General features: G+C 36.6%; 1 protein-coding gene across 30 annotated transcripts in view; it reads left to right on the top strand.

The window, feature by feature from the left end:
- Window positions 1-24,374, top strand: part of LOC125454137 (microtubule-associated protein 2-like) — a 245,952-nt gene extending 221,578 nt beyond the window's left edge. For 29 of the 30 annotated variants that reach the window (XM_048534559.2, XM_048534589.2, XM_048534586.2 and 26 more), the window contains 7 exons: window positions 2,939-3,086; window positions 3,894-3,965; window positions 4,428-4,756; window positions 11,016-11,108; window positions 19,941-20,022; window positions 20,128-20,240; window positions 22,082-24,374. In XM_048534559.2, the coding sequence (XP_048390516.2) occupies window positions 2,939-3,086; window positions 3,894-3,965; window positions 4,428-4,756; window positions 11,016-11,108; window positions 19,941-20,022; window positions 20,128-20,240; window positions 22,082-22,297 (1,053 nt within the window). In that variant the 3' untranslated portion in view covers window positions 22,298-24,374. The remainder of the gene's footprint in view (window positions 1-2,938; window positions 3,087-3,893; window positions 3,966-4,427; window positions 4,757-11,015; window positions 11,109-19,940; window positions 20,023-20,127; window positions 20,241-22,081) is intronic. The other variant, XM_048534567.2, reaches the window with a different exon arrangement.
- The last annotated feature ends 936 nt before the right edge of the window (window positions 24,375-25,310 follow it).

Below are 25,310 nucleotides of genomic sequence, written 5' to 3'. Positions count from 1 at the left end.
TAGGCTGATGGAATAGGTGTACAAATGGCAAATGTACTCAATGCAGAGAAGTGTGAAGTGAATTATTTGGATAGGGAGAACATGGATGAGCCAATATAGCTCAAAGGTGCTATTTTGAAGGAGGCAGAGGAGCGAGGGACTAGCACATATATGTGCATAAATCATTGAAGGTAGTAGGAGACATCAACAGAGCAGATGTTAAAGCACAAACCATTCTAGGTCATAGGATCATTGAGCATAAAACCAATAAAGTTATGCTAAACTTATGTAGAAACCGACTCAGTGTATACTGTTGCATCTAGTTCTGGCACCACCCTCTCAATATCATGTGGAGGCATTAGAGAACCCACACAAAACATCAAGGACAATCACCTCAGGGCCAATTATGTGGGTACATAATCAAAAAAGTTTCCATTGGTGATAGGATTGAGATCAAGTGGGCACAGTTTTAAGGTAATTGCCAAATGAAGCAACGGCAACATGAACATGAGGAAAAAGTCTTTTCAAAAAGTGTCCAGGATATTGAATGCATTTCCTCAGACTGTGGTGGAGTCTGGTTTATTCAAGGCATTTAGGAAGCAATTACATTGTACATTCATTCTTTCTAAATAACAATGTATGAGACAAAGAAGGGGGAGTGGACTAAAGTAAATTGCACCTGTGGAGAACTGGCTCAGATATCATGAGTTAAATGGCCTCCTGAGTTTTAACCATTCTGTAATCTGAATTTATTAAGTATTATTCCATGAATATCTGCGGTGATAATTTGTTTATTTTTATTTTTGTGAAAACTAACTGGCTATGCTATACAACAAAATAAGCAACTAATCCATTTTATGGTTTTGTAATCTAGGTTTTTGAGAGAATCTCATTGAACCGCCCTCTCAATGGTTTATAATTACAGTAATACCAGTAACATCACTTTTCTAGCAAACACATTGAAGAAAATTGATAACTGCCTTAGATAAATATTCCTTTATCAATACATTTTTCAGTACAGTGCAGAGATATTTCAAATGCTGCTGAATTGCAGATTTACCTGGAGTCCATTACTCTTAATTCTCCATGTGCTATCGGAACAAGATAGATTTTGGAAGTCATTTAGTGGCCACATTATTTTTTTCTTCAGAACCTGAAAAGAAATTTAACTTTGTATGGAGCTGGATGAACACAGCAGGCCAGGCATTGGCTTGCTGTGTTCATCCAGCTCCATACTTTGGTGTCTCGGATTCTCCAGCATCTGCACTTCCCATTATCTCTTCTCTAAGAAGTTTTAACTTTGACATGTACCAATAAAATGGTCATCACCTGATGGACAAATCATGGAATAATCGATTAACATATATGTACATTGTTTTATTTATACGTATTATGTATGTGTTTGTGCATGTGTATATATTTAAACGTCTTTATTTCATTTGCATTTGGTCATCAGTTAGTAGTAGCAAGAACATATATTTTGTGGATGTGGAGCGAAAATGAAGGGATAGCTATGTTGGATCTTAAATGCCTGAAACAAATAAAATAGAAAGCTTCTTTTATTAGATAAGATGTAGAGTGTAAGTGCAGAGAGTGTCTAGCATAATGGATTCATGCTAAACCAGTATGGAGCAGCAGTTAATCTACAATTAAAGTAATGTGTGTACAGACTGATCATTGCATTAGAAAGAAAGTATAAAGGAAATTTACAAGGATGTTGTCAGGTTTGGTGAACTTTAGCTATAAAGGAAGTTTAAGCACACTTGAGTTGAATATTCTTGAGCACAGGAAGCTGAGAAGATATTTACCTGAGATGACTAAAACTTAGAGGCCAAGATAAATTGAGTAGCAAATTTAATTAGCAGAGAAACCAACAATGAGGGGTATCAAAATAATTGGTGGAAGAGTTAAATGTGTTATGATTCTTTATTACACTCCAAACAGTGGCGCGAATCTGAAACCCACTGCCTGAAAGGGTGGCAAAGGCAGAGAACATCATATTTTTTAACTTGACTCTGTAATGAAGTTGGTATAACCTATGTGGCTCAAGATCAAGCTAGAAGATAAGATTATGCCAAATAACTCTCTTTCAGTTGTCTTACGCGTGCCAGGCCAAATAGCCCCTTCTGCACCATGAGGTTCTCTGTTATTCTGAAACTAGGGATACTTTACTGCAGATTTTTCAAAAGATATTCTGGTAAAACAATTACTAGCCTGTCATAGCAGTTGCTTGAAAATATGTTATTTGCATATCTCTGAACAAGGAAGACGGCAGAGAGATCTGAATTTGTTTTGATTACATCATGAAAGTGATTAATAACGATTCTTGGTTAAAAAAAGGTTCTTTTTTTCCCCTTTTTAAAATATACACATTTTTAATGTTTTAATATTTTAAATATTTTAATGGTTTTAATTTTCTTGAAATTTTGCTGAAGGCGTTTTATTTAAAGTGGAAGATTCAATGTGTATCAAGAACTACAGTAAAATATGTTGCCATATGTATATGATACGAGTATCAGTAATCTCTACTGAACTAACAGGAAACTATCTGCAAAATTAGTTAAAAATTCCAGTAGAACTGCATGGCACTAAACAGAAATCCATTCCTCTTACTTTCTTTGATTCAGATCCTTGTGAATGTGCAAACTTTCAGAAATTTACTGTACTGTGGAATTCACTAGTTCCTCCTTAGTAGTGTGGTTTGAACTAGCTGGAACTGACAAAACTAATAACGTCTTAAAATCTCAATATATTGCGTGCAAGGTTTGAAGGAGAAACTGCAATTTGAAGGATTATTTATTCTCGGAGAATAACTTGAATAGGCAATTTTTCTTCAGTTGAATAATTTCAGAGTTGATTTGCGAATGCATGGAATTTTTTTGCCTTTTTCAGGTCACTGCTCTGGAAAGAAGCATATACACAGGATTTAGATGGTAATAACACAATTTGCTCTCTGCAGGATGCTGCAATGAGGAGTCCAGAGAAGCGTTCTGCCCTACCCCGACCTTCTTCAATTCTATCCACCCGCCGGGCTCCACCTGAAGAAAAAGATGCACATTTTGTCCCTGTTACAAGCCCGGTTTATCCGGCACCGAAACGGCCAACAAGTTCGTTTTTTTGTCTTTTTTCTTAATTATCCATAAATTTACAGTGTGCCCTGTAGTAGTGTTTTCAACGCACAAAATGCCAAGTGTTCTGGAGGAAAACCGTAAGTTTACTGCTTTTTCTGCGTGCACACTTTGGACCTAGATCGACAAGAAAAATACTCTATTTTTGACACGACTCAATGTAGATAATTAGCGCAAAGGAAAACAGGAAACATGATCTAAGAAACATTGCAAATGTAATGTTTCATTCTCTCCAGAGCGTCTTTAAGTGTGTTTAATTCAAATCGAGAAATGGCATCAACTACATGTGTAGAGAGAATATTCATATTTATTGAAGGTTACTTAAATATTTGGGTTTTCATAGCTCAAGGAGGACAAAATAGTACCACAGGACCAAAGCACATGAACTTGATTTTCTCTAATTTACAGTTAATTGATATTGAAGGTGTCTATTTTATTAGGGTCAAAATGGCAGTTAATACATTTTACAGAGCTGATTCAATATGCTTCTATTGCTGTGTATTAAACTTTAACTTATCTCTCCAATTAATTATTTAAACTATGGCACTAATTCCAAAAGCTCAATTGATTGTTGAGTTGAATTAACCAACAAAGCATGTATAGTTATCTTTTAGCAGTTTTTGATTATTTATTAAGTGGTAAAATTAATGGCAAATAGCACGTGCTACTTATATTGCAAGCATAAAAATCATTTTTAAAATATTTTGAAAATCAGTTTTTTTTGTTCCTATTAACTTGTCTCAGATGTCCTTATCCACTCTTTGTTTCACTTCTGCCCCATTATAGCTATACGGACTGAACCTAGAAACGATCAAAAGGGCCAAGGAGTGACCAGATCGCGAGTACATACTAGTGCAGGTAGCCCAGTCGATGGTGGCTTTGTGCCTGCTGAACTCATTGTAAAATTTATCAACTATGTCATGCATGACACACTTGATATAACTTAAGTGAAACATTCAGAACTGTGACTAGATGTATAATAAACGTTCAAATCTGAACAAGGGTGAACAGACCTTTTCATAATTTTAATAAGTAAATATCTTTTAGACTGATGATGAATGTTCAAAGACAGTCTTGAGAGTATGGTTTTTCCAGTATTTTTATGATGTCAGGCTATGTATTAGAGGTGGTAGATTTTTTTTTGATTAGTTGGTCACTGTTCAAAAATAAATTGAGTTGGACTATATGCATTAAAATGTTATCCTCTCTATATTTCATATATGCTGAATTAATATTTACATATTGAGGTATGTATAAAGGCTAAGCTATTATTTGTGTAAAAATATGTGTTTTATATCCATAATGTATATGTATTTAAAGGTTCTGAACCAACTCGCACCAGGTCAGCAAGAAGTGGTACTGCGACGCCCTCCACTCCTGGATCAACTGCAGTCACACCTGGCACACCACCCAGCTATTCCCGTACACCAGGCAGCAGGACCCCCCGCACTCCTGGCACTCCTGGTGCACACAAATCTCCCATCCTTGTGCCCACAGAAAGGAAAGTGGCAATTATCCGCACGCCTCCAAAATCTCCCCTTACGCCAAAGCAACTCCGAGTGATCAACCAACCCATGCCAGACCTAAAAAATATCAAATCCAAGATTGGATCAATTGACAACCTAAAGCATCAACCAAGAGGAGGCCAGGTATGTGATGCGAATACCACTTCCATAAAAATGAGAGATTCGATAGAAATCCTCAAATTCCAAAGATTTGTTTGGAAAACAAATACAACTTTAAATTGACAGCATGACTTTTTTTTCTTGAAAATTATATCCTAATTTTAGATGATTGTCCATTCTAATAGTAGTGCTGGATGCAAAGTTATATGTCTGGTAATAGCAGAGTCTGGAAATAAAACATGCAGTGTCTAATTTAAAGGGACAACATAACCAGTTGTCACAGGTTTTTTGCTGAAGAAATTGTGTTGAGGTTGCAATCAGCATTTGTTCAAGGACAAGTAGCTTTAACTGAATTATGAGTTCTGGAAGTAAATTTGTACCTTTAAAACATCACAATAGGTATTACAATGAGGCCTCAAAACTTGGTCTAGCTCAGTCCAGTGTTGTTAGGCATTGGTTTACAATTGTCACCCATCTCTTAAGTGAGCGACACATGGAGGCTGTGCAGTCAACCAGTGTTAGAACCAACATATTTTATGGCATGTAACCAGCATGAGATGAAAGACAACTAACTGCATAGAGAGAATGAATATTCTGGAGCCTTACAAGGAATCAAAATAGCTTCTAAGTATTTATTTCCTTTCTTAAAATCTGTATGGATAAAAGGAATAAAGAAATAGTGGATAACTTTTAAATTCAAGCTATATTGAGGCACAACAGGGGGTAAGTAGCAGAACTACAAAGTTCCTAATGTTTTGTTTTAATGTTGGAGTAGAATATCTGCTGTTGAGATAGGAACAAGAGGTGGTTGTCACTCCAGAGTACTATCTCCAGAAAATAATCATTTCTGGAAAAAAATCCCAGCCATACCTTGACTTGCAAGAACTGGAATTATAAAGGGAAATGTTTTGCCATGTTCCAAAGACTGACAGTCGAGAAAGAACCAACATTACCGTGTATCAAGGTTATATAACACTAATTGCTGCACGCAACCACTTTGCGTTTTTAGCACTAGGTCACTGTAAGCCCTTGCAAACCTTACAGCTACATTGAGGTAGCTCAAATCATTTATTCAAACTGTAGCTTACAAGCCTTGCTATCAAGTTTGAATTTTTAGAGAGGGAGAATACTTGTACTAAGGAGTGGGTTTATTGAGTATTAGTGATCAGTATTAGAACCGACATGTTTTGTGATTTATTGAGGAAGTAACTAAAGTTGTATGAAATTACAATGTCAATGAATGTAGTTTATATAGACTTCTTACATAAAACTTTGGCATTAGCAAATGTTGGCAAGAATTAAAGTTCATGGAACTGAAGATAAATTATTGATCTGGTGAGGAATTTGGCTAGACCGAATAAAATAGAGAGCAGATATAATGGATATGTTGGTCAAAATGGAAGAAGTGGCTATTGGCTTTCCACAGAATCTCTGTTGGAGTCTCAACTATTCACTACATTTATTAATGACCTAGATAACTCATTAAAGCATATGTATCTAAATTTATTGATGGCACTGAAGTTGATAACATTCATAGTTTTAGATGTGAACATTAAATTGCAAAGACATTGATAGATTAAACGAGTGAGCTAAACTGTGGCAGCTGGATTTCCTGAGGACATACATTTGGAACAGGAGTAAACCATCCAGCTAGTTGAGCCTGCTGTGCCATTCAGTATAATCAAGATTATGCCTAATCAGTCTCAGCTCTCCATTTCCCCATTCTTCCCCTGTCATTTCATTCCCATATTATCTCATCAGCTATGAATCTATGACTTGAATGTACTCATGTGGAAGCATTTGTTCCTTTTTTTAAAAAAAATCATAATACTTGAAGCTTAAAACAGGAAAACTTACTTCCAGCATCTACCTTGTCAAGCCCTCAAGAATTTAATATAAACCGATCAACTGGACTTGTAGTCACCTTATTCCTTTTGGATTCTTCTCATTCTTCTGAACTACAGGGAATATAACCTTAGGCTATGAAATCACTTTCTAGAATCTAGTCATCCCTGGAATCAGTCAAGTGAACCTCTGCTGCATGTCCCTCTATAACAAGTTTATTTTCTTTGACATATTTTACACAGTATTCCATGTTTCACACATGCTCAGTACAGTCGCAGTAAGACTATTCTTATACCCCAATCACTTTGCATTGCCTAACATACCATTAGCATTCCTAAATCCCTGCTGTACCTGCATGTTACTGTTGTGCTTTTTCTGTAAAAGGACACTCAAGCTACTCTGAGTAACAATATTTCCCAAAATCTCCCTACTTAAAAATAATTTGCTTTCCTATTTTTCCTATCAAAGTGAATAACTTCACATTTCCCCACAGTATATTCTAATTGCCAAACTCTCATCTCCACAATGTCTCCCTTTGTAGTTTCCTTGTGTTCTGCTCACCGCTTGCGTTTCCAACTATCTTTGTGTCATCAACAGACTTGGATACATGACACTTGGTCACCTCATTTTAAATCATTGATTACAATCACAGACAAGGCTCCACCATTGACTCTGAAGGTATCCAACTAACTTGAAAATGATCCTTCTTTTATCTCCCCCATTCTCTTTTGAGACCTTGAATCAATCCTTAACCCATCCACTGAGTTCTAATTTTTTTTGTCATGAACTCATGCATTCTAATTAACTGCTTTTTGGAAACCTACACACGCTACAGTAACTGGTTGCCATGTAGCTGCCCTCCTGCTTACAAACTCAAAAAAGTCCAAACTGGCTTATCTAAAACAATTTTCATTTTACAACTTCAGTCAAGTGCTATTTCTCCTGCAGACACAGTAAAATTTATTTCCTTGTTATTTCACCTCATAGAAAATTACTTGGCATTCAAATTGGCATGAAAACAGACCACCTAGCCTGAAACTGTCTTCTGTTCCCCAGTCTCTGCACCCATATATCAGTGATCTGTTAACACTTGCTAAGAGTGAGTGAGGGAATGACTAGAATTTGGAATTAAGAGATTTTGTTTGGCTGGAGGTGATCTAATTAAAACAAACAAGTTTCTGAGGGCGCTTGATAGGGTGGATACAGGAAGGATATTTCCTGTTTGTGAAACTAACATGATCAATGGGACACTGTTTAAGGGTGCAGGGTTCCCTGATTTATAAACATCCAACTTACAAATACGTACATTTACAAATGCAATCTCAGGTGTAATTCTATATATGATCATTTAATGAGTGGCTTTTATTGTCCTGCATTGCGTTCCAACTTGCATACAAATTGTCTTGTAAACTGATTCCAGAATGGAATCTCTTCATTACCTTGGGGCTGCCTATAAGAGGATTCCCTCTTACGGTGAAAGTGAGGAGTTTCTTGGTTTCTTTCCATGGGTTGTGGCTTTGTAGAAATCCCTTCCCAGAAGATAATGGAGGCTGTTTGTTTAAAGCAAAATGCAATAGATTTTTGATAGATAGAAAGTGAATGGCTATATGGGTAGTGATGGAGCAGATGGAAAAGTGGGGTCAAGGCTACAGCTAAGATCAGTCACGATCGTGTGGAATAGTGAAGCAGGCTCAAAAGGATGAATGGCCGAATCCTGTTCCTAAATCCCATGTCCTGCTGCCTGAGGCAATATGAAGAGCAATTCATTTTCTTCACAATAGTCTGATTACACCTGTTATGACTGTCTTCAAGTTGGCATCTACACTGTAATCAGTAGACCCTGTATGTATTTGTTCTTCACTAGTCTTAAAATCTACTGCTAAAGAAGGAAAATTGAGCAATTGTTAATTTTATCTTCGATGTAATTAAAATTTGTCTATTGAGTATATTGACTGTATGACATCTACTTTCTCCGATATCCCAGAGGAGACTGTGATCTATGAATGAGCCCCTTTAAAAATCTGTTGGAAACCAAGTCTTTTAATTTCTGTGTAACTCGATGAAGATTATTGTAAGCTTTATAATAATTATCACAAGTTGGTCATTTTTAGAGGAAGTTGTATTCATGCCATGAGCTGACAATAATAAACAAACACTAACTGTATAACTGTTTGGGAATGATCCTGGAAGTACTTAAGTGCAAACTTTTAACTGTGAGGAAAGAAAAGGTACTCAGAAACTTTGAGTCAAATTAGAAAAGACTCTACTGGATATTACAGTTTTGAAATTTTTTGCAGATGTTTAAAACTTAAAATATTCGAGTATGAGCAAGGGATTTAAAATGAACGCTGAGTGCTTTAAATATTCAATGGATTTTTCAGCATCTGTTGAGAGAAATGGAGTTATCTTTGCAGGTCCTTTAGCCATTTTGTGACATAGGCAATGTAATGGGTTTCAAGTGAAAAGGGAGGGTGGGCAAAATGGAAGGGCTTTGATGGGGTAGAAAGCTGAAGAGATTAAATATCAGCTGGTTTTACAGTGAAAAGCCAAAGAGAGTAGTAATAGGACAAAGTAAAGAAACAAAATGTTTAGAGAAGGTGTGGATGGCAAGACCATGATTCCCTAATATCTGGAAGCAAAGCCAAGGAAAAGAAATGAGAAGTGAGAGAAAGATACCCGAAAAGAGCAAGGAAAAGCAAAATCAGATAGAGATGGAGGTTACAATCTAAAATTACTGCACTCCACGATAACAAAGTGTGGAGCTGGATGAACACAGCAGGCCAAGCAGCAGCTTAGGAGCACAACTGCACTCCACATTTTCTTACAAGTCAAAAATATTGTCAAGTGCCCAGCTTCGTGAGAGCACTGCAGGAGGCTGAGGGCTGAAATGTTAGGTGGGAAGTAAGGTGGAGAATTCAAATGGCAAGTGTGACCCTGGACTTTTAGTCAACTCATTCCTTTTGGATTCCTTGCAAGCCCCCTCTCTCAACCCCACCTTACATTTGCTCAAAACCTAATATAATTCTGAATTTCTCAGGGCTTGATGAAAGGTTACAAAGCTAATATGTTAATCCTGCTTCTCTCTCTGCAGATGCTTCGGTGATGCTGAGTATTTCCAGCATTTTCTGCTTTATTGCAGATTCTCAACATCCTCAATATATTATGTATTTAAATCTTAAATCACACATTAGCTTGTTACAATTGATAATCTTCAAAGTAATTGGCCCCTAAGAAAAGTGAATCCTGTAATAGAATATCAAATGGACATTGTGTAGCATTGATTGCTTATATTTATACTTGTCAATATGGCATAATGTACAATAGGATGAACCTTTTATTGGTGGATTATGACGATTTTCATTTAGTTTACCGAATAGTTCCTGCAGTGAGAAATAACATTCCAGCTCCACTCAATTATGCCAGCTTGTGAATTTGTAAAGAAACAAAGAAAAATCAAACTAACGAAATCGTTGTATTTTAAAATTTGGTACTGTGTAACTTCAGCTTCCCTTGGCAAGTATATCTGTCAGTTATTTTAGGTTTGCTGCTATGAGTAGGATGAGAAAAATGGTGAGCTATGATTTCTCACCTAAATCTTCTATTGGATCACTTACTGGACAACATTGAACAAGAAGTTGGGAAGTTATGTTGCATTGTAAAATTAGTATCTGTGCCCTAATCAAATCAACTGTTGTATTAGAATTCCAAAGCACAAAGGAATTATTTGTAGACCAGTCAGCTTTTAGATTCTAATTTGTCGCAGCAAACTAAAACATTATGCCCCAATGTCTGTTAAGTATTGCTTGCTTAAGGACACAATTGAGTATGTGTGTGCGCGCGCACGCATGTTTATGTGTATCAATTTGGTAGCTTAATTGCTGTCTTATATTCGCACATGAAGCTTTTTATGCTGCATTTTCTTTTTATTTAATTTGATTTTTACAACATCATTGAACAAGCTGTTTGTGTAGGTTTCATGGCTAAAATCAATTACTTGCGTAAATATATGTTTAAAAGCAAGGTGTGATATTTTTTAAAACCTGTGCTATTGGTTTAGAATATCATTGTTAGACAGTTCATTGCATTATAAATGTGAGCACATATTAATTTTGATATGTAATGATCTTTAAAATGAAACTTTATCTCAATGCTTTGAGCAATGGTAATTTCACATTCTTGAAATGATTTTCTCGAACAAAAGTTTGTGTTTGAACTGCAGAAATAATCACTCGAAGCCACTTGCCAACTACTAGTGGCTTTTAATATAGTCAAATATTTTCTTAGCCCAATTGAGATTAAAGCATTTAACAAAAAATTGGAAATCAAATTCATTTTTATAATGTTTAACAGTATGTATCTAATATTATATACAGTGGGCATCTTGTCACTGATTGACTAGTGTGTAGATATTGATTGGTAAAGTGCCTATCATTTCCAGGTACATATAGCAAATGTAAAACCTGATTTTAGCCATATTCAGCCAAAATGTGGCTCGCTGGACAACGTACGTTATTCTCCCCTGGTTGGAAACGTGAGTCACTTCCTTACTTTTAAAACTGAAAATTTATTTGACAAATTCTGTAATAACTGTATAAAATGCTTAACAAGAAAACATGCAATATTGCTTGCTTGTCATTTTGGTCAAAATAATGCTTTTTCTTTGCATCATTTCATACATTGAGATGTTATTATGGGCTGTTTATTTGACTTTTGAAAACAATAGATAGGCGCTGATGTGTTTTATGTTGTCCACATTAAGTGCAGCTATGCCTAATCACATTCTGATTGTTACAGTTTAGAGATAGTAACAAAGATATACTGTGCAATCAATATTTGGGAATGAGTATTTGTTTCCAGCAACAATAACAGCTGTGTTTTTTTTAAATTATCCTGTCTACTCATACCCGCCAACTAACAAATAATTGTGAATTATTTCACTTTTGGTAGATCAGATGTCTTAAATGCATTTGGTTTTTAAAATTATGCAATCTATTTAAAGATCGGGTTAAGTATGACGAATGCAAAATGAATGTTTTACGCATTGTCGAATTATATAGTTTTTATTGTCTATATTGTTCTTTCCAGTTTCTTCATTAATTCTTCCAGAAATGGTAACGTAAACATATTAAATATATAAAACTTTTAGGAAGCAATTTTTTTTTTCTTACAGATTTGCACATTGCATCACTTGGTTCCTCTTTATTATAAAAATCCAAGTGTTTCTCTTGAACCTGTTTAAAACATTTGATAACAAAGTGTGGAGCTGGATGAACACAGCAGGCCAAGCAGCATCGCAGGAGCAAAAAAGCTGACGTTTTGGGCCTAGACCCTTCATCAGAGAGTGTTTTTAAAGACCTTTTCCAGAAACTTCTTTCCTGTAAATTAGAGTTTCCCTGAGCACCACTTAGTGCTAAACTCCTAACACCACCTCTGTCCCTCCATGGATTTCAAACCTCCTTCATGTGTGCAATTTCCTTGGGATAATTTTTATTAATTGCACCTTCATTCTAAATCATTCCTGTCAGCTTCCAAAATAGTAAAGGGCTAAAATTCAAGGTACAGATGGAAGAACACTTGCTGAAAGAAATGAATCACTTCTGATTTTTATAAAAAGCTTTTAATTTGCAAAGCACCAGTAGAAAAGGAGTTTTCTTAATCTGTGATGTCCTTCGACACCGAATGTTGTTTGAAAATATACCCACCAACTCCGCATGGGCAGCACTAACAGAGAGTTCTGAATTTATTAATAGACATGCTTAATCAGGCAGCTACCATCACATTTTGTCGATCATGTCCTTTATTGTTCTAGGCTGCATATGCTTTGATTTACTATTGAGCAGTAATGTGGATGACGGACTAGTCACTAAGAGGAATTAAATAAATGCCAACTGCATCTGTCTGTTAACTTTTTGTGTCATTCATTGTTTGTCATACTAAGCTTTCCTTCTCATTTCAGAATAATTCAATTTGTTTTCATCAGATAGTGTGCACATTTTTCTTTTGAAACTTCAATTTTTAACTTAATCATGTTGCAGCAATGTTAAGTTCTAGATAATTCCACTGAAAATTCATAAGTAATCACTGAAAATTCATGAATAATGCCTCCTGTCCCTGTCCCATTCATTGTGAATTCACATAGTTGTACGATTTGGATTGGTCAGCAATCTGTTGCAAGTCCCAGCTCTAACTAAATTGTACACATCCTGAATCCACTTTGGTGTTAAAAATGGAAATCACAGTATTATAACCCATTATGCATTCAACATTATTAAATGCACTCATCATTGGAATTCACTTCAGCATTTCATTCACTGTGAAGAGAAAAAGGATAACTAAAATAATTCAGACTTTATTGGTAGAAGTCAATTCAGTCAGAGATTTCACAGGAATTGTGCAAGCACTTTTAAGCACTAAGATACTTCCAGTTCTGGGGTAAAGGGTCAGGCAGTGGGAACAGTTAAATATCTTCAGAAAAGGCAAACTGCAGACTTAATGAACCACATGGCCTCCTCTCTTTTTGTAGCTATTCTATGATGCTCTATGAAAAGGAGAGAAATGAAGGTGAAGTTTGAATTAGGCGATCAGCAGGATCAGCGGTGTAAGGAAATTTGAAGGAAGAACAAGAAAGGCTCAAGTTTCAGAACTGAAACAGAGGATGTAGACTGCATGATCCACAGGAAGGCATCTGATAAATAAGCAAAAAGGGAGACATTTTCTTTGCACACCAGACATTTATCAAGCACATGCATAAATGTTTAGGAATATTGTTCCCAGCTCGGTTTCATTTCAAAATAGTTCCCAAAAATGATATGATCCAGAAGTTTAAGATGGGCAATTGTTTTGTTCCAAATTTGCTGTCACAGAATACACTTGTAAGTAGTGCTATGTGGATTTTTCAATACCTGCAACTGAATCATGTTCAGCAATGTTTACTTAATAGGAATGAATTTGAGAACTCTACGCTCAAACCTCCTTTCACAACAGCAGTTTTAATAGGGATAAAATTTTCATAGAAAAATCTGCCATTACTGATTCCAGAGTTGGCATTTAGGTGCAATATGCTCTAGATTCATAGAGCATCATAGATTTTTTAAGGGACCAATTTGTGTAGCCTAGAGATTAATATTAACTACTAAAAGTTGCTTCTCTTTCTGCTATGGAATTTTACACTTGGTGATGAGGACCATCTTCAAAATAGGTTGTTACCTGTTCTACTTTTGCCGTTATGCATATTCAGAGATAGGTGAAATGACCACAACTTTGACTGTGTTAAAGACTTTCACCCGGCTATCAATAACTGTTTCACCATCATTTTAAAAAAAAATAAACTGTCCCTGATCTTGCAGTTGATTTTCTTGGATTAAAAGGGTAACTGCATACTTACACCAGCACCATCTTCTTATTTAACTACCATCATACTTCATGCACATAATTGACATCCTACTTCTATCATCTACTGTTTGGTAGCATTGTGCCACCTAAATATCAGTTGCCTCGAAGGTAGAGTAAGGGGTTTCTAATCTGCTTTGATTGCTCTGTCATTTGTCTATGGCATGTGTGCACACACACCTGTTAAAGCCAATGTAAAAATGAAAATTGGAACTTCTTTGCACTGTGTCTGAATGATAACACAGAAAAATAAAAGTGACAATTGGACCTTTGGTGACCATGAGGATTTTCTGTTTGATCCTACTTGGCATCCAAGTCATGGACTTTAGCAGAAAATAGAACAGCCCAATGATCGAAGGGGAAACTGCGACAGGGAGTAAATGGATTGATTGGCTTTAAAGAACAATAAGTACACGTGAGTTAAGGATGTAAGTAATATCAGAAGCTGCAACTATCAGAAGTTTAAGATCCTGTGAAAAACACTGAGAAAGAAAATATTCAAAAAAAAGAGAAAATGGATTGGAATGAACTGTAAAAGAAACCCCTAGAGGTCTGAACATGGGGCAATGTACCCAAAATATTGCCTGTGCTTGCTTGCCACAAATGCTGCCAGATCTGTTGAGTTTCTCCATCAATTTCAATTTTAGTTTCATATTTCCATCATCTCTAGTTCTTGGTTTCATTTTAGTCTTTCCTCTTGTATATTTTGTCCCATCTTGTGGTTACCATTTAGAGAATCTGTAGACCACTCCAACTAGTGACTTCCTTTGCCTACTATTCGTCGTATCCAGTCAAATTGATTCTACATTGTGATTTCTTGAACCAAGTCACCTCTAATTACTGCATAGTTCATTCTTGAATTACATTGTTACTCCTCCACCTTCCCTATTTTCCTTGAATGTCGTTTACCCCTAAATATTCAAGATCCAATCCCTGTCATGTTGAAGCTGTGGCTCTGTGACAGCTATCAGATACTATTTATTAATTGCTAAATGTGCTATCAATTCAGTTGCTTTATGGATGCCATGCACATTCAGGTACAGAGCATTTGGTTTTGTCCGTTTGTTATCTTTGCAACATTTATTGCTCATAACTTCCTAGTGTCTTTTTTTTCCTTTCTACCGCCTCCTGCTCTTTACTAACCTTAATTTCCCATATTTCTGTTTTCCCTTCTGACTTTATTTCAGTTCTTTGTTGAATCACACCTTTTCACATTTGGTCCCTCACTACTTCCCAATAAAACTGGCTGTGGCACGTTTCAGCTATAGACTGTACTGATGGTACAAGCTCCATATTCTCTACAAGTGATACCAGAATGCACTTCTCCCACACCAGTCTTTGAACTGCTTATTTATCTCTCTAATTTTATGTATCCCATGTTGGTTTGCATGCGACTCAGGCAACAAACCAGAAATCATAATCTTGTGAGGTACTGCTTTTGAATTCCATGCTGATCTTCTCAAGCTCTGTGCATCGCCACATTCCTGCTTCCATCTATGTCATTGGTCCCTATATGGACAACGAATCCTTGCCCTGAAAGTTGCTATCCAACCCTGACCAAATATCCTAAACTCTGGCAATGAGCTGTCTGCACTTATGTAATTTGCTGCAGAGAATGGATTTACACCCTCACTATACTATCACCACGTGTTAATTCAGTTCTTATTGCTCACCATCCCACATCCCCCCACCCCCACCACCTTCCTGTATCATGTGCCATGATCGGTTTGTTCATCCACCCTGCTGTCAGCCAAACATGGTGTGAGAACATCAGACCTATTGGACAATTACAAAGGCTGACACTTTGGTCTCCTTTCAGGACATCCTTCTGTCCCTGACCACTATCTAAATCAGACCCTGTCCGAAGTAGTTTGACTACTTCCCAGTAAAAGGACTTTAAGTAACATTCTCCCTCCCTGAAGCATTGCAGTGTCTGTCATTCACCTGCCAGCACAGAACCTGAAATCATCTTGAACTTCAGACACTGCAGATGTGTTTGCTTAGGAGCACAACGATGCCCAACTCTCGTGTGCTGAAACCTTAAAAGATCACCTGAACTGTCATCCTTAATCAATTTTAATCATTTCTATGTATTATTCCCTTACTTGATGACTTCTATATATATTCGCTTTATCATCAATATATGTAGTATGTTAAAATTTAAGATTTAGAAAAAAGGCCGAACTACTCAACAAACAGCTAGCTCCTTTCTCTATAGTAAAGTATGAGTCCTCCTGCTATTTTCTTTAATATCTAGTGGTAAGACAAGAGTTTGCAGTCTGTTTTCCATGTGCTTCATTCCTAATCTCAGGCAAATCCCACCCTCAAGGTGCAAGAGATGTTTTGGTTTCCAGGAGCATTGAGGGCACCATCCACCCTTCTTCAATACTGCCAAAATAAAAGTTTTTTTTTTCTTTTAAAATACATTGTTGAATAAAAATCACATAAATTGCCATATTGAAGTAATAGCCACTTAAAAGTGAAATGTTGTCTCTAATTTTCACCACTTTGAGTGCATACATCAGTGTTAAAGAGCTAAATTATAGTTATACTGTTGTGTATTTGTGTTTCCACCATTTAATCTTAAACTGTCTTATCACGTGTAACTGCATTTACCATCGTGACTAATGAAAACATACTTCACAGCAATAACAATTTTTTTAAAATTCATTAATGGGATGTGGGCTTCAGTAGCAAGCATTTATTGTCCATTTCTAATTATTGAGGGTAGCAAAGTGTCAACCACGTTGCTGTGAATCTGGAGTTGCATACATTTCAGACAAAGCAGGGATGGCAGATTTCTTTCCCAAAAGGACATTAATGAATCAGCGATTTTTTTTTTTTTTCTTCTGACAATTAGATATGTTTTGGATGCTTAAATCCAGATTATTTTATTGAATTCCATACTGGGATTTGAACCTGGTCCCCAAAATATTGCCTGGGGCTCTGGCTTTAATTGTGAGCAATAATACCACTAGGCCTCCTTTTTGTTTAAGATGCTGGTAGTCATTTGTCTAAGGAAGTAATTTTCCAATCCTGTTTATGCTAATGAAATTACTGCACAACTATGTTTTCTATCTAGCATGGTTTGTCAAATGACTTTGTATTTAACTGCTACTTGACTGAATTAATGACTGAAACATGTCATAATCATTTTAATGAGTTTTGCTCAAATAAGCGGGGTGGGGGGGGTGTTGTTGAACACTTTAAAAGCCTTGTAACAAATGTTATATCTGTCAGAACAACAAAAGAATAGTTGATTTATCAATAAGACAAGGCTTTAAATTAATAGTTAGATTTTGTTTGTGACAGCGATGATAGTTCATCTGTCTTGAAAAAGATTGCATAATTCCCAGAACTCAGGATCAGCCAACACAATACATGTCAATAAAATAACAGCTTTCTGAAATGAGTCAAGACTGCTGAGTTTTAGTTAAATCCACTAACAAAAATATTGATCTGAAAATAAAAACTTCATAGTTGGAATCTTTTTTTCCCCTTGAAATCTGGTAGAGTTTCAGGAGCTAAGGAAGATGATGTCTTGGTTGGGGGTGTGGGGTAGGTGGGAGAATACTTTTACCCTCACTCAGAATTTTCGAAAAGTCTGTATATTCTGGAATCACATTTCCGAGATGGTCTCAAAAATGACATTATTTTGGATTGTTAAATTACAGCTGTCTTAAATGTCTTGAACAGCGAGATGTCCCTTTTTGTCCTCTCCTCTCACCATACCATTGCTCAGGCATACACAATGATAAATAATAAGCCCACTCTCTTGCTTTGTCTTGTGTTATTTTCACAAGTAGCATATAATTCTAACCTCTATTTAACTTGTCTTTTAGTTGCATGTAGCATAATAACAAGTTGTTATTTTTAATTTAAGTATTAATAGAGGTTAAATAGCATAAATTCCTCAGATTGCTGTTTTTATCATCTGGTTAGCTGAGCTGAAATTTAGTGAAGATGACAATCTCCATTCCCTACCATTGATCAGTGGTTGCTGAAAAGATGATATTTACAATTACAGTTAGATACTTTAGTACATGATTTCTTTAAATTCAACTAAATTGGGAAGTTGCAAATGGCTGCAGGTAATGTATAATTTGGCTCAATGACAGAAATATTCTGGGTCAATCAGTGTAGAAAGAGTTTCGCATTGCCATTAACTGGAGCATTGCCCATCCTCAATGTTTGGCATTGAAACTCTCTGGGGAGTGTGCCGCATTCCTTAACTGTGCTTTCCCACAAAATTTCAAATTAGAACTATTTTTACTTCTGGAAAATAATAATCTGGCATAGACATTCTCTTAATGCTTGCTGCCTGAACCCAGGAGAGATGTTTTAATCATGCATGAATCCTTTAAGTGCTTGAAAACCCTGTGTCTTTAAAAATATATGATGCAAATTTTGGAACCCCACAAATTGCTAAGTAGAATGTCAGAATTGTCCAGGTGTCGAAGAAGGCCATACGGCCCATTTTATCACCATTGGCACTCCGAACATTTTGACTCAGTGCCAATTCCCTGCCTTTTTGGATAGCCGGGTATGTTGTTTGTATTTAAATAATCATATAATTCCCTGTTGAATACTTCGATCACACTTCGTAGCAGTTCATTCCAAACCTAAACCACTCATTGTGAGAAATGTTTTTGTCCTGCTTCACATTTACTTCTTTACAAAAGACTTTAAAATTGTGTCAGAAATAATGGGAACTGCAGATGCTGGAGAATCCAAGATAACAAAGTGTGAAGCTGGATGAACACAGCAGGCCAAGCAGCATCTCAGGACCACAAAAGCTGACATTTCTGAAGGGTCTAAGCCCAAAACGTCAGCTTTTGTGCTCCTGAGATGCTGCTTGGCCTGCTGTGTTCATCCAGCTTCACACTTGGTTATCTTAAAATTGTGCCATCTGGTTGCCAGTCCTTCTACCAGCAGGAACAATTTATCATTATCTAATCGGTCCACATCCCTCATGATTTTGAGAGCATCTGTAACTGAAGTTTCTCATCACTAGGACCAGTCTTGTAAACCTGTTTTGCACTTGCTTCAATGCATCTGTGGTGTGTCTTTATACAGTGGCATGCAAAACTGTGTAGAATGTTTCAGCTGAGGTCTAACCAGTATCTTTTATAAGTTCTGTGCAACTTCACTACTCTTGTACTCTATACTGCTATTACTAAAGCCTAGATTACTTTGTATTTTTTTAAACAACTCTCTCTACCTGTCCTACTACTATTAATGATATATTCATATAGTTATCCAGATCTCTCGGCTCCTGCATACTGTTCAGATTTGCACTCTTTATTTTGTGACGTCTTCCTTTGACTTCTGTACCAAAATGTATCACATCTCATTTCTCTGCATTGAACCTCACCTGTCACCTTTACCAACATCTAGATCACTAACACATCATGAAAAGCAAGGGTGCCGATACTGACCCTTGGAGAACCACACTACAAGCTTTCCTGTAACCTGAAAAGTAATTGTTTGCAAAAACACTATATCCTATCACTCAGCTAATTTCATATCCACATCAGTTATCCTTTTTACCTAATAATTTATAACTTGCTATACTGGTCTGTTGAGTGGCACTGTATTGAAAGTCCAACACACACACACAGCCTTGTTTTTCATGGATGCTCTCTGTACCTCTTGCAGGGGGAGGAAAAAAAAAACATTAAACAAGAATCTCCTATAAATCCATGCCGAGTCTTCCAAAGTAAAACAACTTCTTTTTCACATAATCATGAATGTTTTGCCAAAAGATTGTTACTTGATATTTTCCTAACTCCAAAATTAAACTAACTGGTCCGTAAGTACAATTCAAATACAAGTAACTGCAGAATTTTCAAAAATTACTTCTCCAATAAATCAAAAGGATGGTAAATCTGCTACTTGAACATTTGATTGTAGTCATCAAAGGTTAATTGATGGCTTTCTGTTGAAACTTAAACGTTATTCTCATATTCTTCAGGTGCAAATTGTTACTAAGAAAATAGATGTGAGTCACATAACGTCAAAGTGTGGCTCTTTCAGCAACATTCACTATCGGCCAGGTATGGACTATTGCTCATTACTTCTTGTCTGAGCTTGGACACAAGCATTATTATTCATTTTTATTTACAATGTATTTCAAAGTACAATTCATTACCTTTGTGTAGGTGGAGGCCATGTTAGAATTGAAAGTCAGAAACTGGATTTTAAGGAAAAAGCTCAATCTAAGGTTGGCTCACTTGATAATACACGTCACACTCCAGGCGGTGGAAACGTAAAGGTAGGAATGGAAATGGGCAATAAAAGTTATGGTTAATGGCATAATTTGGTTATTACTTGATGGAATGAATACTTTGTAACATTTCTGCAGTCTTGTGTTTCTTCAGCGTCATTGGGTCAGGTTCAACTTCATGTTTTCTTTCTGTTCACTCATCTGAACGTGAGGTATCTATTTCTACAATGACTTTATATTCATCAGGATATGCTCAGTTTGATGGCTGGCTATATACCTTTAGTAAAATAAGTTAAAACATCAAATCAGCATTAATATAATCAATAATATGTCATAATAATACAGAATAACAGTGAGGTATATGCCAGACCATGAGGTTGCTGGTTGTGTTACAGTACGATTCTGCTGATGAAGAAGGCCCTCAGCACCCCAGGGATTCCCAGTCTTGAGTTGCTGGATGTTTTTGAAGTGTCTCATTTAGCACAGTAAAAGTGCCACACAACATGATATAGGATATTTTTGACGTGAAGATGAGACTTCACCTCCACGCAAACTGCGTGGTGATCGCTTTTACCAATGCCATCATGGACGCTGCATCTGTGGCGAGCAGATGGATGAGGATGGAGTAAGTACATTTTTCCCTCATTTAGTTCCCTCACCACCTGCTTCAGACCCAGTCTAGCAACTATGTCCAGAGGACTCAGCTGGCTCGGTCAGTTATAGCACTGCCAAGCCACTGGTGGTGGTGGACCCTGAAGTCCTGTACTCGGAGTACATTCTGTGACCTTGCCGGCCTCAGTGTTTCTTCAAAGTGTTGCTCACCATGGAGGAGGACTGATTCATCAGCCGAAGAGGAGAATATACCTGGTATTCAGCCGGAGTTCTCCTCACTCAATTTTGACTTGATGCCACGAGTCGCCTTGGGGTCTGGAGCAGTGTTGAGGACTCCCAGGGCACCACCCACCTGATTGTATTCCATTGTGTAGTGATTTTTGCAGGACCTGTCCTGCCAGTGAGACAAAACATATCCAGAAATGGTGGTGCTGGTGACTGGGGCATTGTATAAGGTATGAATTCGTGAATAGGACTGCCAGGTTGTTGATCGACTAGTCTGTGAAACAGCAATCCCAATTTTGCCACTAGCCCCCAAATGCTGGTCAAGAGGTCCAGGGTTGACAGGACAAAGCTTGCCATTGTAATTTCCAGTGCCTCAGTCAAATTCGGGCAGTGCATCTGGTTGGTCCTTTTCTATGAAGATGTTCTAGTGGCTGATACAACTGCTGGAATAGCTTGGAAGGCCATTTCAGAGGGCAGTGGTGTCAACCACTTTGCTGTGGATCAGGAGTCACATGTGGGCCAGACCAGAAGAGGGTGGCAAATATACTTCTGCGAAGGACATTAGTAAATCAAATAGGTTTTTATGACAATTGACACTGTTTTCAAAGTAATTGTTAACACTTCTAATTGTAGTTCCATCATCTGTTGTGGTGTGATTTGAGCACAGATACACCAAAACATTACTTGGGATTCATGATTACTAGTCCATCATCAAAACCACTAAGCTATTCCTTCCTTAAAGCCTTTAACTGTGTAGAATTTCTTGTAATTCGGCAACAGATGTATTTTGATCTATTTCAATATTTGAACTTGAATGTACATCCTAATCATTAATGCCCCCAGTTTTGCATGCTAGAAGTGTAATTTGATAATTTGGCTACATTCATGGCATCTGGAAACCCTGAGAAAAAAAAAAATCATCCTATAGTAATGTGTTTTGTACCAAAATTAAAATCTCTATAGTATCACGGAATGTCACATTGTAATTTCCTTCCTTCTGACGCTTACCATTTCCACCAGTGATCTGCATTTGCTCTTTGTTTTCTCAACAGATTGAAAGTCATAAGCTTAGCTTTCGTGAGAATGCCAAGGCTCGTGTGGACCATGGAGCTGATATCATCACTCAGTCACCAGGACGATCTGGCGCCACGACTCCTCATAGGCTGAGCAATGTCTCGTCTTCTGGCAGCATCAATCTAATGGAATCACCACAACTGGCCACACTTGCTGATGATGTTACTGCTGCATTAGCCAAGCAAGGATTGTGATTTTGCTGTCCACAATTTAAATTGTTTGTAGCATGTACTTTGACCCTTCACGGCCTCAAAGTGGGATTGTGTTTATTCCTTTCAAATAAATATTGATCATGTCCTAAGACTGTAGTGAATAAAAACAAAATCTTGTTTCCATTATGCCAGGTTTCTGGCTTTAAATGGGTACAACTGCTGTACATCACACATAGCAATGTTATTTCTCAGCTCTACTTGCATGGACTGATGACAAATGCATTTACAATGTTTAATGGCTACAGGCAGAGTTGAAATGGATCAGAACTCTGAAAGCAGTTGACATGCTTTATTCCTAGTTACTCATTCAATATTAAACAAGTTTTCCCGAATAGGTGAGGGAAGATGTCTATTGATAATATTTATTGCAAGACAAATAAATTATTGCATACCTGTGTTACCTGGGAATAAAAGTTGAAGTCCAGAAACTAGTAATATATGTAAAGAATCCCTGGACTTTGAGTTCAGGAAAGAAAAGCAGTCTCATATGGTAAGCAGCAGGAATATTAATGTCAAAGCATGACATGAACACCAAGTTATTACGCCTGTTCCCAAGGTCATGGTGTTTGGCATTTTTACAAAACAAGTTGTAACGAAAATGGGAATGAAGTTGCTCAAAACGATCATGCAGCTACTTTAAATAGGATGCATTTCCTCTGCTGAGGATATGTATCTGATTAGAATGTGTCAGTTCCTTGCTAGATTTCTGTATATGCCTACTTTTCATATTCTGTTTGATCAGCTGTTTGATACAGTATAATATCCTATGTGGCAAGTTGTGTTATCTCTTATATACTTGAAGTTATGCTTTTATTCACAGTATCTGTGTTTCTGCACCTTTTGGTGTTACTGTTTAGAATAAGGTAGCTGTTAGCAGTTATACTTGTTAGATTTATCTCTGAAAAAAATTAGCATGAAGAGCTTACTATAACAACCCAAAGCTATGACCTTGTTTTAGTGCCAGATGCAAGTTTGTTGATGTATTGCTAGGTTAAAAAGATTTCAAACAAATCGCTTTGTAGAGTTTTGATGTACTGAGGGGGTCACAATAGCATTTGGTGTATGCTGTTTTCTGTTTACTTCATTTGGCAAGCCTATTTAAGTAGTAGGGGCATATGAAAGAAGGTGCTTTTAAAATATGTATATTATATGGAGTATATAATATATATATATATATAGTTGGAGTATTTTTTTGTTCGGATTTATTGACTTCAATTCAGAATTACTGTAATCTTACAGTATCTTCTCTGAATTTATAAGTCATCTCAATAGATTTTATTCTCAAGTTTTAGTTCAAATTAACATCTTAAAGTCCGTTTTAACTGAAGAAGGAATGATGAAAGATTAGAATGCAATCTCAGATGGTGTTGAGAGGCAGTACCTTGTTTCACAGAGCTGGATAGACAGTATGTCAGAGCTAACAAAAATTGTAATTGAAAGTATGTTTTGTAAATGCTGCAGTCTGCTGCCAAGGGTCCATGCAGATATTTATTATTGTACTCAAACTGGACAATGTCTTTAACAAATATTAAACAAATTAGACCTTTTTTTCACGAGCCTGTAAAATGCATTGGAAAGTAAATTAATCTTTTGCTGTAGAAAATGATGTATTTTAAGATTATCTGAATATGTTGAAAAAATGCTGCATATTTTTTCATTTTGAAAATACAGCTTCTATTGAACAATACAGGATACTGTGTAACAGGAATTAGTGGGAACTTTGTGAAAGTCAGGTATTAAATGAAGGTCTGAGGTTTATGATTTTAATTTCCTGCCACAATACTCCAACAAAGTTTTGAAAAAAAAAATTTTACTTCAACTTTTTACAAGTGATGAGGGGAAAAAATGGGGCAAAATAAGATACTGTGTCCCGGTATATGCTGTGGAATTTTAATGTGCTTTAGAGAAGGTGTTTCAAGTCCTGTCATTCTGGAGTCTGTCATAACAGAATGAAATTTTGGGATTGGCTAGTGTTAGCTTGTACATGTTTTCAGTCAAATTTGCACTTGTGTTTGTTGCTGTAGAGTAATTCCAGAATAAACTGCTTCTCATCTGACACTAATAAAATTCTGTGGTGTTTATTTTGAAACTGAGGAATCTGTAGACATTGTGTGAAATCAGATGGCTGGTTGCAGGTTGATCTCAAATCTACCATCCAGCAGTTCACACTGACTCAAAACTCTTGCAGACAAAAGTTACAAGACTAAAACTAGTTTGCTTTCACAACATGTTTCACAGAATATACTTTTTATGTGTGATAATGGAAGGAAAAAATCCAAAGTTACTCAATTCACGTACACTTGAATTTTGATGTTATAGTGGTATTTCATCATTCACTTCCTACTTGGATTCTACCTTCTCATTCCAGTTAATGTATTGAATTAGCTTGCATTTTTTTGATACGCTTCATTTTTACAAGAAAGTTAGTATGTTTATATTAAATTGGCAAAGGACTTTTGACTGAATTTTCTCAACTTTTGGCCAAGTGTTTGTTTTTCAGAGATATCTGTGATGTGCAATCCAACTTGGCCCATATAGATTTTTCTCATGCAGTCATAAGCTCTTTCAGCTCATTCATAGAACATAGAACATTACAGCACAGTACAGGCCCTTCGGCCCTCAATTTTGTGCTGACCTGTCATACCGATATGAAGCCCATCTAACCTACACTATTCCATGTATGTCCATATGCTTGTCCAATGACGACTTAAATGTACCTAAAGTTGGCGAATCTACTACCATTACAGGCAAAGCGTTCCATTCCCTTAATATTCTGACTAAAGAAACTACCTCTGACATCTGTCCAATATCTTTCACCCCTCAATTTAAAGCTATGCCCCCTCATGCTCGCTGTCACCACCCGAGGAAAAAGGCTCTCCCTATCCACCCTATCTAACCCTCTGATTATTTTATATGTTTCAATTAAGTCACCTCTCAACTTTCTCTCTAACGAAAACAACCTCAAGTCCCTCAGCCTTTCCTCGTAAGACCTTCC

The sequence above is a fragment of the Stegostoma tigrinum genome, chromosome 7, assembly GCF_030684315.1.
Source record: "Stegostoma tigrinum isolate sSteTig4 chromosome 7, sSteTig4.hap1, whole genome shotgun sequence".
NCBI classification, from domain to species: domain Eukaryota; kingdom Metazoa; phylum Chordata; class Chondrichthyes; order Orectolobiformes; family Stegostomatidae; genus Stegostoma; species Stegostoma tigrinum.
The sequence above is the reverse complement of the archived record's forward strand: the minus strand, read 5'-3'. Positions and strand labels throughout refer to the sequence as shown.